The sequence below is a fragment of the Gambusia affinis genome, linkage group LG18 (genome assembly GCF_019740435.1).
Source record: "Gambusia affinis linkage group LG18, SWU_Gaff_1.0, whole genome shotgun sequence".
Classification (NCBI taxonomy): domain Eukaryota; kingdom Metazoa; phylum Chordata; class Actinopteri; order Cyprinodontiformes; family Poeciliidae; genus Gambusia; species Gambusia affinis.
This window is the reverse complement of record NC_057885.1, coordinates 16,426,294-16,439,129: the sequence shown is the minus strand read 5'-3', so window position 1 is coordinate 16,439,129 and position 12,836 is coordinate 16,426,294. Positions and strand designations below refer to the sequence as shown.

General features: G+C 39.8%; 1 protein-coding gene across 11 annotated transcripts in view; it reads left to right on the top strand.

Annotated features, from left to right (window-relative positions):
• The window catches only part of LOC122820619 (collagen alpha-1(XXV) chain), a 291,526-nt gene that overhangs the window by 256,622 nt on the left and 22,068 nt on the right, over window positions 1-12,836 (top strand). For 10 of the 11 annotated variants that reach the window (XM_044098184.1, XM_044098194.1, XM_044098188.1 and 7 more), the window contains 4 exons: window positions 4,495-4,527; window positions 6,057-6,092; window positions 9,190-9,234; window positions 11,731-11,793. In XM_044098184.1, the coding sequence (XP_043954119.1) occupies window positions 4,495-4,527; window positions 6,057-6,092; window positions 9,190-9,234; window positions 11,731-11,793 (177 nt within the window). The remainder of the gene's footprint in view (window positions 1-4,494; window positions 4,528-6,056; window positions 6,093-9,189; window positions 9,235-11,730; window positions 11,794-12,836) is intronic. The other variant, XM_044098189.1, reaches the window with a different exon arrangement.

Sequence of the window (12,836 nt, the reverse complement as noted above, 5' to 3'; positions counted from 1 at the left end):
TTATTGTAAAGACTTAGAAATATAGTTGACATAAAAAGTATACAGGCAGCTGTAAAAAATGTGGCTATAGTGAAGTAAAAAACTGTGCATTATCCACCTATATAGCGACATAGACCCTGAGCAATTCACCAGAAACGCAAGTTTGTTGTGAGGGAAAAAATGATAAATAATATAAGGAAGTAACAATAACTTGGTTGCATAAATCTGCACATGTTGATCTGTTATTGAAGCGCCATCTTCCTTAATCTCAAAATTGAGATCTCAAAATTGAGATTAAGGAAGGCACTTCAAGAAAATATTTTTTAAAGTCATATAACCAGATTGTTTTACCTTTTTTAATATTTTGTATTTTCTTTTGATTTCAGTTGAATTTTACAGTGCACAGATCGCATTAAAATGTGAAGATATTTTAAACTAAGCTTATGTTTTTTTTTACACACCTTTTAGGACCACTGTAGCAGAGTGTTTAGGTTAAGATGGATAAGATTACCTCATCTCAATCTGTCAACATCAGGTTAGATGTTTTATTTAACGTAGCGCACAACATATGGAAAGAATAGCCTCAATCAAGATACTTTCAGATGAGTTTAACATATGTCAGATTGAAATTCAGCTCAGGAGAAGAAAATGTATGCTCAAGCAGGGCCCCTGTCATCGGAGTTTTTTGTCTGATCAATTGCTCCTCCACCATGGTATTGTTGTAGCACTGCTGGTTGGAGAAACCAGAGAACAGAGAGACATGAGAGGGGCGGAGGGCATCCTCAGTCCTCTAGACCAAGCATGCCAAAGTTAACAATACGCAGCACGCAGTGCAGGAAAAAATGTGGAAACACTAAGTGAGAGGTGAGACAGCCTACGCTTTGTTATGTTGAGCTTAGAGACCTCAGGGAGCAAAGAGTGGTGAGGAAAACGACAGCGTAAGCAGTCAGGCCACAGTTTTCCTCAGACAAGGGGAGCCCGATTAGATGGTGGGGGGTCTGTTGTACAGGCAGCGCTCTAAATGACAGGAAAGGTCAGCTACATCTAAGTTAGTTTTTGGAGACAAAACTTAATATATTAAATATGTCATTTTGTATGAAAAAAGATTTGAAAAGACTAAAACAGCAACAATAAACTAGATGGTGATCAATGAATACAAACGAATAGAGATTCATATTAGCTGTTAAGCAGCTCTTAATTATTCCTTCTTAGCAAAGTTAAAATGCAAAGATATGAATGCACTTTGAATTTTTCTCACTTCACTACAACAAAGTCAGGTCAACACTCTTTACTGCATCATTATGCACTGGAAAGAAGATTCATTTTTACTTTCTTTTTTGCATGTAAAATACATGTGGTTCACATTTGTATTCTGCCCACCGAGTCACAGATTTAACTTCAATTTTCAATTAAAGTTTCTTCTGGACTTCTGACTTGTTGGCCTGTCAGAGGAGAACCTTCTTTTGGTTCATATCCAACTCCGTCTCATTTGTGAAACCTATACATAAACTTCAACAAGATGGAAATGAACATTGGCTGTTCATATCAGCCTAGTTTTACTTATCAGACCAATACTGATATGTTAAAAAAAAAGACCAACATCGCCCCATACCGATATCAGTACGATATATCATCGATATATTGTACTTCAATACATTCCTTGATTTCTTTTTTATTATTATTATTTAAATATTCTTTCTAACCACATAGACAAGTAACACTTTCAATATGTTCATATCAAAAGTGAAAAGTATTTTGAAGTAAACAGAGTGCGATTGATGGTTTTCAGGTGTCCTCGTTTTTCAGAATCTAAAAATGGCCGCCATAACATAGCAGGCCAGAAAGGTTGTATGTTGGTCTCAAATGAGCAGAGTGTGGTAAACTTAAAGCAAGTCTTGTCAATTTTATTTGTGTAGCACCTCTCAGCAACAAGGCTGAACAAAGTTCTTCTAATAGCTTTCTTCCAAGTCCACAGACAAATAATCCAAATAAAAGATATTTAAGTTGATTTGTGTAAAGTGGTTCAAAATGTAGGAATGCTTTTTCAAGAAACAGAATTGTTGGTGTAATTGTTGTTGTTTTCCACTCCTGTTAGTCTTTTGCGTAGACACAGGACAATATGTGCTGTGTTGTCATCATCAGTGGAGAAAATAGTTGTTTCCAACTGTGTCTGTGTATTTTCTCTGGCCTCATTTAAAACAAATCATTACCCCAGTTAAAAGCTTTAGTTCTGAGCCATTTACTGTCTAAGTATTTAACTAGGTGTGAAATTAACTGTGGCTCATCTTGTTTGAAAGTTGCAGATAAAAGAAAAGCATTTAGGGTTTTTAGAACTAAATGAACCCTGTCGAAGTGTTGCCTTATTTTTTGGGGGGAAAAGGGGGAACGAGTTTCAGGCTCTGAGAGTGTGGCAAAATAATTTTTACGTCCTAAACGTCTTGAGAACTGGCCCACATCTAACGTTTTGGCAGGTTCCTTCTGCCCTCTTAAACCTCACATATATTCTTGTTCAGTGACTGAGGCTGATATTTAGCTGAGGCCAGTGGATTTGGTCATCTCTTCTAATGGCCATAACTTTGAATAAGAGCCATGTGTGAGGGTTGCAGTGGCATGACTTGCGTCGCAACTCGGTTCTGGCTTCACTGCTCCCAAATTAATTCCCTCCATCTCATTTGCGCATCTCGCCATCCAAGCAAACAGCTGTTAAACGGCCTGATTTACCAAGCGTGCATTATGAGACCTTTGGGCTATTATCTATAAATGCCAGTATGCGGCGACAGGTCTGGGTGCCCATAATGAAGGAGTTGCGGTGACAGCTCTCCGTCTCACTCAGCCCTGTGGTTAAATCGCAGTTCTGCAGCCTCCACTTGGTAATTGGCCCAGATGGGACATTTCAGCACTCTCTCTCTGCCACACCTCAGCTCACCTCCCAGCTCCACCGCTTTTTCCATCCCATACGGCGGACATTTGGAAGGGATTAAAGTATGGTCATAACTCTCGCCTGGGTCTCGAGCTCGGTGTTGCCCGTATTCGATGTGTCGTGACAGAAGCGGCAGGGGGAGCAAAGTGTTAATCGCCTGCGTAGAATCCTCTGTTGCTGGCTTCTTTTGTAAAAAGTGCCCTTTAAATTCATTCCCCTACAATAGTGTGGGCCTGCTGTGATAAGTTGTGGGAAAAGCATTGTTTGTACTGCGAACACGCTTTGCTTATGAACTTTATGAGTTAAGGGCTTTCCTTGTTTCTCTGTTGTTCGAGATGTCACAATGGAATACAGATGTGAATATTTCTGCCAACTAGTAACAGGTGAAAACCAACATTGAAACGTACGTTTGTTTTACATTTGATAACGCCTTTCCATAAAGTTTACAAGTTTTATTAGTTTTTGGTCAACCACAGCATGAAATCCACCCCTTAATCATAGATGGGGCGGGGGGTATTTCAGCTTGATAGTGTATGAATTCCTTTTTTCACGCATGGCATCACAGTGAACTGGATTTTGCTGCAAAATGCAAAAATGCATTCACTTAGATTTGCTTGCTTACACTTCCAAATGCAATGTAAAATAAAGGCTCATAGGTTGGAATAGCATGTTGTGAGATGATCCCAGAGGCATCCCGGAGTGTGCAAAAAGGAAGCACTGATGCAAATAGTAGCGCAGTTTGTTGTGAAGAGGAGGGAAGGAAAATGAGCTTCAATTAAACACTGACTTGTGTGCTATGCATCATAATGATTCCCATAAAAAGCTGAGGGCGAGATGCATTCCTGCTGTGACTTCTGAGCGTGAGCCGTATGTGTAGTGAAACCGCAGCGTCCGCACCAGAGCTGAAGGCACCAAGTCTCCTCCTCCCTGCTCCGTTTTCCCACCAACCGCCCATAATTACACTTATTGGCCCCTTGTTTTATGTCTGCTTTAACTGTACACTGCAGCAGTAATGCGATGCGTAGCAGAGGGCCTCGCTTCTGGATGTCTGGACGACGTTGTTGGAAGGAAAAAAAAAAAAAAACGCAACATAAGTAGCTCTGTCTCCATCCAGTTCAATGCATTACCTGGAGAAATGTACATTTTGAATGGTTACAGTACATCTATCAAGCCTCTAACCTCCTTTACTGTGGATTTTTCTATTATAGTGTTAGATTTCACCTCTCATGTCACGATTGGGAAGCAGCTGCGCTCTGACATTTTAAACACTGAAATGATTTCCAGCTCTGAAGCCTCTTTAAATGCTGTATCAGAGGTCTGTGGGAAGGTAAATGCTGCTTTCATTGTTTAAAACAGCAAACAGCCTTCTTTCTAATTGGATTTCCTTGCAGTTTTCACCACAAAAATGCAGCCGTTTTGTAATTTTATTCAGCATTGTTCAGTGAATTAGCTTTTTTGAACTCATTTTTAGAACCATTTCGCTGATGCAAACATTTCTCTGTTTTAACTTTACTGAAAGTGATGCATAAAATAAAATCTTACATCTGGGTTTCTGTGTCATCTCTTCATATATTCTTTTGTATGTTTTACCTTAGGGTGATGCAGGCTCCTCTGCGGCGGGCATCAAGGTAAGTCCTAAACAATTTCTTTTTGTTTTGTTTTTAGTGTGGCTCCTTTTAGTGGTTCTCAGTTGGACTAGTTGCATTTTAAGAACACTTCACTTCAGACTAAGACCGCTGCACAACATAAAAACTTAATCACAAAGTGAAAGATAACTCCGTGGATTGTTACATCATCATCAGTGTGTGACGGAGCATTTGAGGTCCATGACCGGAAACTACACTTGTAAAGCTCAGCTGCAGAGGTTGCTGTACTTCATTATGGCTATGGTGGCATATCTGTGTCATGGGTGCCTTATAGCAGAAGTCGTGCTGTATTCACACACCTTCACAGTTTGGTCATAGGATAATTTGAAGGAAGAGTGTCCTTACAGCAATACTTTGAGATATATTGTAATCCTTTTGGCTCCATGGTAGCTACACTATGGCAACCAATCAGGCAACAAAGAAGATCCCACCAAGCAGCCATTGGTCCAGTCAGATACATACAGTGTCATGATCAGACTCTTGAAAAATGTGACAATGTGCTGCCAGTCTGGGAAGAAGCACGCACGCCTTCAAAATGCACATAAACATGTTGTCAGGAGACAAAAAAAGGAAGTCATTTGTTTTTCTGGCTGGAATTCAAAGGTGTAATATATTTGTCAGGAAATATGTGAGACCAGTGGCGGTACTATAACAAGTACAAACAGTTTACTTGCATCATTTTTGTCTTGCGGCTAAAACGAGATTTTCCTAACCCTTCTCATTCAAGCAATGTTTGATGAGTCAAAGAGACCCTGGAGAAATTTATGTAAAATTTGAAACTACATGTGAAGAGAAATGTGCAGAAGTGAAATTGCTCAAAATAAGCTGTACTTGGCATTACATATTAGTCAATAAACAAGCTACATAGTAGAAACGGGGAATGCTTAGATCAACTAAAGTTGACTGTTTAACACATTAAGAAATGGCTTGCAATCTCTAATTTATTCAGCAGACATGAAAGCACACATGAAAGGCAAAATGAAACCACTTTGAAACAGCCTTTCTACATGTTTAGCAAAGTTTTTGTCTGAAGTTTATCTGCCTTTCACTCATTTTCAGTTCAGATATTCCTTTACAGAACCTGAATATTTTTTAAATTTTAATGTGAAAAGGATACAAACTTCACTGTCATAATCTTATGACAATTCCAACAACCCCTCTAACAAACCCCCGCCCTGGATTAAAAGTCTTATAGCCCGCATTAAATACATTGATTTATCTCTTGGGTTCAGGAGACTTTTATGTCTGAATGACTCATAATTTGGTGTGTTAGTTGAAAGGTTGTCAGTTCGAATCTAGCTCTTCACATTTCTCTTGGACAGAACACTGAACCTCAAGAGGCCCTGATCTGTGGCTCTGCGAGTAATTGTTTATATGAATATGGTCTTTTGTCTAAATCTGCTTTTATTGGTCAGAAACAGTAGAAAAGCTCTGGATAAATGCCGTGCAGTTCTGGTTAAGATGGTTTGTAAATGAAGCAGCTAAGAAGAACACAGTTTTATGTCTTACAGGGCGAACCGGGAGAACCTGGACGGAGTGGACAGAAGGTAATCATTATTATTTCTTTTAAATTAAATATTTTCACGAATGAACAGAAACTTGCAACAGACAAGTTCTGTCTGTGCATACTGATATGTCTGTTCACAGTGTCAATGCCCATACCTAGACGTACTCTATAGAAGGGGAAGCTTTTATTCCAAGATATTTCAATTAAAGGTTGGTTATCTCAAAGCCTAGTGGAGTCTGTTGTGCAAAAAATGTTTTCTACATTAGAAAGTCTCGGTTAAATCTGACACCTAAAGCTGATTGACTATTTTAGAGCTGTGATTCAGTTTTCAGGCGTTACGACCTCTCAGAAACCATACTAACATTTGTGGGTATGTTTCCCTTTTTGTTTAGGATTTATTTCGGTTTGTCTAACTTTACCAGACTCTCACATTAAATAGCTTTGCTTCAGTGCAACCAGAAAGCATTGGCAACTTGTCTACATGTTTATTGCCTTCAAAGGCAACAAACTAAGGTGCTTTGCAAAACTTTGGCTAATCACATCACCCCAAGAAATACTACATTTTATTGTCATTTTATTTGCAACCTGAAACTTTTCCACAATATGTGAAAAAACAAAATTATTTTTGGTGGGTTTTATAGACCAGCACAAAGTTTTGCATGACTGAGAAGTGAGCTTCATCCTGTGCAGGTAACCAGTCCATTGAAGGGTAACATAGAGACAAACAGGACAAGCAAACATGCACATACACTGAATGCTAAGGGCACAGGAGTAATTAGCATGCCTGTTTTTTGGAAGCTGGAGTACCCAGAAAGAGCCCCTTTATGCATAGAAAGAATGTGTTTACTACATTTTAAACCCATGCCAGGATTTAAATCTTGGAACTTCTTCCTGCAAGACAACTGAAACAACTACCCCACTGTGCAGTAATTCAATATCAGTATGAATACAACTGTAAAGGCTTCAAACATTTGTTAGAGAACATTATTGAATGATCAACCCTCCTTGGAGAAGTACTAATCAAAGACATATCCCAAGCTTTAAAGATCTCGTAAAGCATTGTTCGTTTCATTATCTGAAAATAAAACAAGTGTGGTTCTGTAAAACTCCCAAGATGTGGTCATCCATCTAAACTCCAAAGATTCATAGCCAAGAGTCTGTTACCAGATTACTCCACAAATCTGGCCTTTGTTAAAAAAGCAGCAAGAAGAATACCATAAGGAATCTTTTTGATGTTTGCCCAAGACCAGGTCAGTGGTTCCCAACCCTTGCCCCGCAGGTTTTAGATGGGTCTCTATTCAAGCAAACTTCATTCAAATGTAATCATTTGAACCTCCTGGGTGATTGACAGGCTTCTGTATGAAGCCTGTTCATTTAGATGCCTTTTTGCACTACAGAGTCCATCTAGGGCTTGTCTGACATTCTGTTGACTGGCCCTATTGTCCCAGCCCAGTTTGTGTTTACATTGAGCAGAGTGCCAGTGCAGACTGCTCATGCTTTTCCTCAGCTGGTCGGGACTGATGGCAAGATAGATGGAGCTAATTACAGGGCAATCCTTGAGGAACACCTGAAAAGAATTGAAACTGGGGTAGAAATTCACCTTCCAGGAGGGCAACAACGCTAAACATACAACCAGAGCTAAAATGGAGAATAACGTGACGTGATATGAAGACTAATGTTCAGATGCTATTTGTCCAATCTGACTGAGCTAGAGGTCATTGTCAGATAATGGGCAAAAATATCAGTCTGTACATATGAAATGTTGGAAGAGGAGAAAGTCACACTCACAGGTGATAAATACAAATATATTCCATACAATGTTTCTGTTTGCTTAAAAATGCTCCACTACTTTGAAGTGGAGCATTCAAAGTAGTGGCGAATGCTCCACTACTTTGTGTTGGTCTATCACATGAAATCCCAATTAAGTGCATCCAAGTTTGCAGTTGTGATGTGACAAATTGTTGAATGGGTTTAGTTGAAGGGCAAAGCACTGTATGAATATCTCTACTAGGCATTGTAAGTCATTGTGATTAAAACTGTTGCAAAGCAGAAAGACCTGACTGAAACTGCAATTCTGTCACTTTTTAAATTCTGTGTTGCACTTACATCATTTGTTATATTTTTCCTTTTTCTTGCAAACCAGTTTGATATTTGATGCTGCAGACGAGACGCAAACTGTCTTATTTTCTCAAATATTTCATAGTCAACCTGTTTTTGCAGAAACATCAAAAACTATCTCCAATCATCTTTAGAAATCCAGGGATAAAGAAATTTCCCATTGGCTGATTGCCAATAACTGCTGGTAAAGTGTTTGTCCACAAGAAAGACTTTTATTCACTAATTTACAGTCCCTTTCATAAACCACAAAGTAACTTTACAGCCTTCTCTCTGATCCCACAAGTGTCGTTAAAGTTGATCATTCTCGTGCAGCACTAATCATTTCTTTTTCAGAAGCCATAAATACAAGGGGCCTAATTGAGCATTAAATTATTCCCAGTCCAAATTTTTATCTTTGAAGTCTCACAGATGCCTCAGAAAGGACATGACCTCTGAATTTTTGGGGGTCTTTTTTTTTATTACCTAAAGTTGGATCTCATACTGGGTTCGCTGCTCAAACTTCTGGAGTTTTTGACTTTTTTCGTAACAGAAAAGTTGGGTAAAATGGAAGCTTCCCACGTTGCCAGACTCTAATGATCTACAAGTCATTGCAGCTCTCCCAAACAGCTTCTGCAACCGTAACCCAACATATCTGACAGTTTTTCCTCTTTAGAAACCAGGACTGTTCACACCTGTCCTTACCAATAAAATCTTCAAACTGAAACTCTGCTGCTCCTTGTGAAGGGTTGAGTGTTATAACAAGCACTAATCAGACTGTCAAGCTACAGCTGCATGAGCTAGTATTTAAAAAAAGATGCATGTGCCTTCTGTTCTGCTAATGCTCCCATCCCCATTCAAGCAAATGACAGTCAACTCAAGCCAGGACCCTGCTTTCCAGAGCTGCGGCAACTCGATAGCCAGCGAAAACAAAAACAGGAAACTACGTGTAGAGCTAATAAAAAACCCCAATGAGCCTACAAATGAGGCTTGACTCAGCTTAGCTTGGCTTGGCTGTAACATGTCGCACTCTTCCTGTGTAGGGAGAGCCAGGACTTCCAGGGCTGCCTGGACTCCCAGGGATAAAGGTAATTGCTTCGCTGTTTTCATCCCCCTCTCAGTCATGTCCAACCCGGTGTTCGTGTCCATCCGCTTCTGCCCATCTGAGAGAGCTCAGAGCGACTCAGCTCACCCATTGTCATGGCACTGAGGTCTGACGATCTTGCTTTTTCCATCCTTGGAGGGATTTGCCCGCAGACGTGAGTGCTCCATCTGCAGGAGCTGCGGAACTACCTTCAAGTGCAGCAAAAACTTTGGATTGTAGGGCTAAATTTGTGCAGGATAATTGTGTCATTACGAATTTGTGAATAACATCCGTTTTTAAGAGCTTTAGCCCACTTCCTGAAAATGTGGAGAGTCTGGAAATTCTGCTGTTGGCGGGTTTGTTCAGATGCTTTCAATTTGCGCTCTAAGGATAGGTTTTGCGCAGTTAGCAACTTACCTAGAGTGGATAACTCTCTGAATGTCTTCAGCAGGGGTGAAAGTTTAGTCATTAAAAAAATTTCACAAACAGATGTTTTTTTTCAGGCAAACTTTTGTGTCATATTAGTTATAGTTTCTAAAGATGTTTTTTTCCCCCCCTAAAAATGTATGTGATTTATTTATTTATATTTATGTAAAAACACAATGTGTGTACCACACAAAATGATGATGGCTGGAGTGTGCTGTCCTACAGTTGACACTTATGTACTTTACCATGACATATCTGCTTATTTTCGAGGTAATTGAGTATTTTCAAAAGCAAAACGACACTAAAGTCCCTTCTGCTGACAGACATTTATTGAAGTCACGTGACATTTTCTTACAGCAAACGTTATCGGCTTCAGAAAATGTATGAAATTGTTGGTTGTCTGGTACAAAATAAGACAGGAAACTGTAAGAGTATGGTATGGCGAATGTTCAGCCAGCACTGCCAACATTATGAACGAGACATTGATTGGTCTCATTAAAAATCAGTCACTAAAATAACTCTGGTGAGTCACTTTCCTGTTCTTTTCCATTTCTCTTTTAAATTGTAAGATCACCAGCTCTTGAGAAAGTTTGTTGGTTTCTGTTCACCGATTTACATCAGCAATGTCTTGTTGCCTGCTCCACCTGGCTGCTCAGGTGGAGCTGTTCCCCCTACAGGCCAGTTGTAGAAACTGAACATTGTTCTCTGGCAATAAAAGAGAACTGCTTTGTTTCCTATTTCAATTTCTCACTCATTTTCAAGAAGGGTTTCACTTTGAAAAGACTTACTGCGATGGCGTGCCATGAGATCTCGTTACATTCTTAGTCATCAGTGTAAATGTCCATGTAAGGCAAATATGGCAGCAGTTTAAAGGTCTATAAAATAGAGGGTTCTTGTTCACAGCTGTGAAATATTTGAGATTTGAATAATTTGAAATTGTTTCCAGATCCTAGAAATCCACTTTGGTTTTGAACCCCCCGCCCCCCACCCCGCCCCCACTTCATTCAGCTTCCTCCTTTGAGGAACACTGCTTAATTAAATTTAGACCTTCAGAAAGTTATCTGGATTTTGAGACATTAGGTTCTCATAAACTGTCCACAGAACCCCAGTTTAATCTATGTCGTTTAGGGGAGGAAGTTTAGTCACATCTTTAGAATTATTTTTCTTTTTGACTTGGAAAGCAATAGCACAGAAGCTAAACATGCAACTAGCACTTAATGACCTTCTCATGTTAGGGTAGTCACATTAACGTATCTCAGGACCATTGGCTTGAAAAATAACGTGTTTATGCTGTGAATGCTGACACAGGCATGATGCTGATGCTTGTTCCTGTTTTTGGTTTGTGTTCTCTCTCTCCTTTTTCTTTATGTGCCTGCAACGTGTTCGGCTTGTTAAAAAAACTTTCGTTTTACATTTCGTACACTCCTGTTTTTACTTAGCAGGCCTGCATGTTTGATGTGATTCTAAAAAGTTCTGCTAACGTGGCACTTTAACAGGTTCTGAGCTCGCCTTGCCCTTTATTCTTCCTTCACATACTTTGCTGTTTTGTTTAACACTTAAGAGAACTACATCCCCATCACTTCATCGAGGGCTTCCTGAGCACCTGAAGCACTCTAGAAGGGGCTTTGGTTGCTGCTTTAGAACCAAATGCGGTACAAATCCAGTGCAACATCACCCCTCATACTGGAAGCTGGGTAAAAACATGAAGTGCTTTTTTTTTTTTTTTTTTTTTTTTTGCACACTCTACCTCATTTCTTAGGGTCTTGATGAGTTTCTGCTAAGGCCTGTCGTATCATATGTTCAGGCTCATGAGAAAGAAAAATGTTAGTATATGTGAAACTAAAGGAGCAATTAACAAATTGCCTGTCGTTGTGATTAATGCATGAGATCCTCAGTCTGCTTGTGTGCACGTGGGAGTGTGCGAGCAGCAGTAAGTGCATGCTTGTCCTTATGAATGTATTCGGTCACTCATCTTGCGTGTGCTGTTTAGCGCTCATTAGAAACGCCCAGTGGAAAAGTGAGTAATAGCTGTTTTTTTTGTTTTGTTTGTTTTCTTCTTTCGGGTGTTTTTCAGGGTGAGCCAGGATTCCTCGGCCCCCAGGGAGAACCAGGACTTCCAGGACTCCCCGGAACTAAAGTGAGTGACATCAGTTTCCCTGACCTGATCCTCTTCGTGTTGCGGCACTGATCGACGACGAATCAAATGCGACGTGTTTGGCAGATTTTAATAAGGCTGTGCTAACAGAACAGCGGCTAGCGTATTGTCATGTCACCGATGTTATTAAAACTCTGTCTCCACTAAATGTCAGACTGAAGCGGTCAGAATGAGCTAATCCTCTGCTGCTTCCTTTGAGTCATGACATTATCCTACTGTGGGGCCAGGGGTGATGATCCAAACATCAGGCAGCTTGCAGTACTTTGATAATCAGAATGTATTCTCTTTGCATAACCCTCTACTGCTTTGAGCAACATTTTTGTTAGTTTTATGGGGAACTAAAGGCAGAACTGTACTGGGACGCTCATAACTCGGTTTTATTACAATTAAATTACATATAAATAAGGCCTTTGCTAGTTCTGTTCTGTAGCTGCTGATTTTACTCTCTTGGAAGATGATCGGGTGCAGAAAGGTTTCCCCTTTTTTGCCAACAACAACTGTGCCACAAGGTTTTACTTTTTACTGTGCTGGACAGCTAGTGCAATGTTTCAGTGGGACCAAAAAAAACTTTGCAGAACTTATTTATCCTCTTCAACTTAAACTGGGGTTGTTACCTCATTTTTAAGGGTGCAACTGTTTTCCAGAAATATGTACGATGTAAAAGTCATGAGTCATTCTTTAGTACCCTTTAGTTTGATCCTTCCTTCTAACAATTTACACAAGTTTTGTAAAGTTGCAGAAAGTTTCAGTAACGCAGCTACCTTTTTTGCTGCTGAAGAAACCTAATTATTTAAAAGGCTTTAGCTCCATATGAAAGGATACTGTTTTGTTATTTTTTTTTCTCATTTTCTGTGAAGTTGCGGATTCAATGATGTGTGGGTGAAAATAGTCCGTTTGTTTTGGAGGGGATATGCTCCCAACTTCTGAGGATTCACGGAACGCGGTGCATTTGGGAACAAAATGGATAACAAATGGATTTGACCTACACTAGCAGGTACATGCCGCTGTAGCTGGCATCAGTTTCA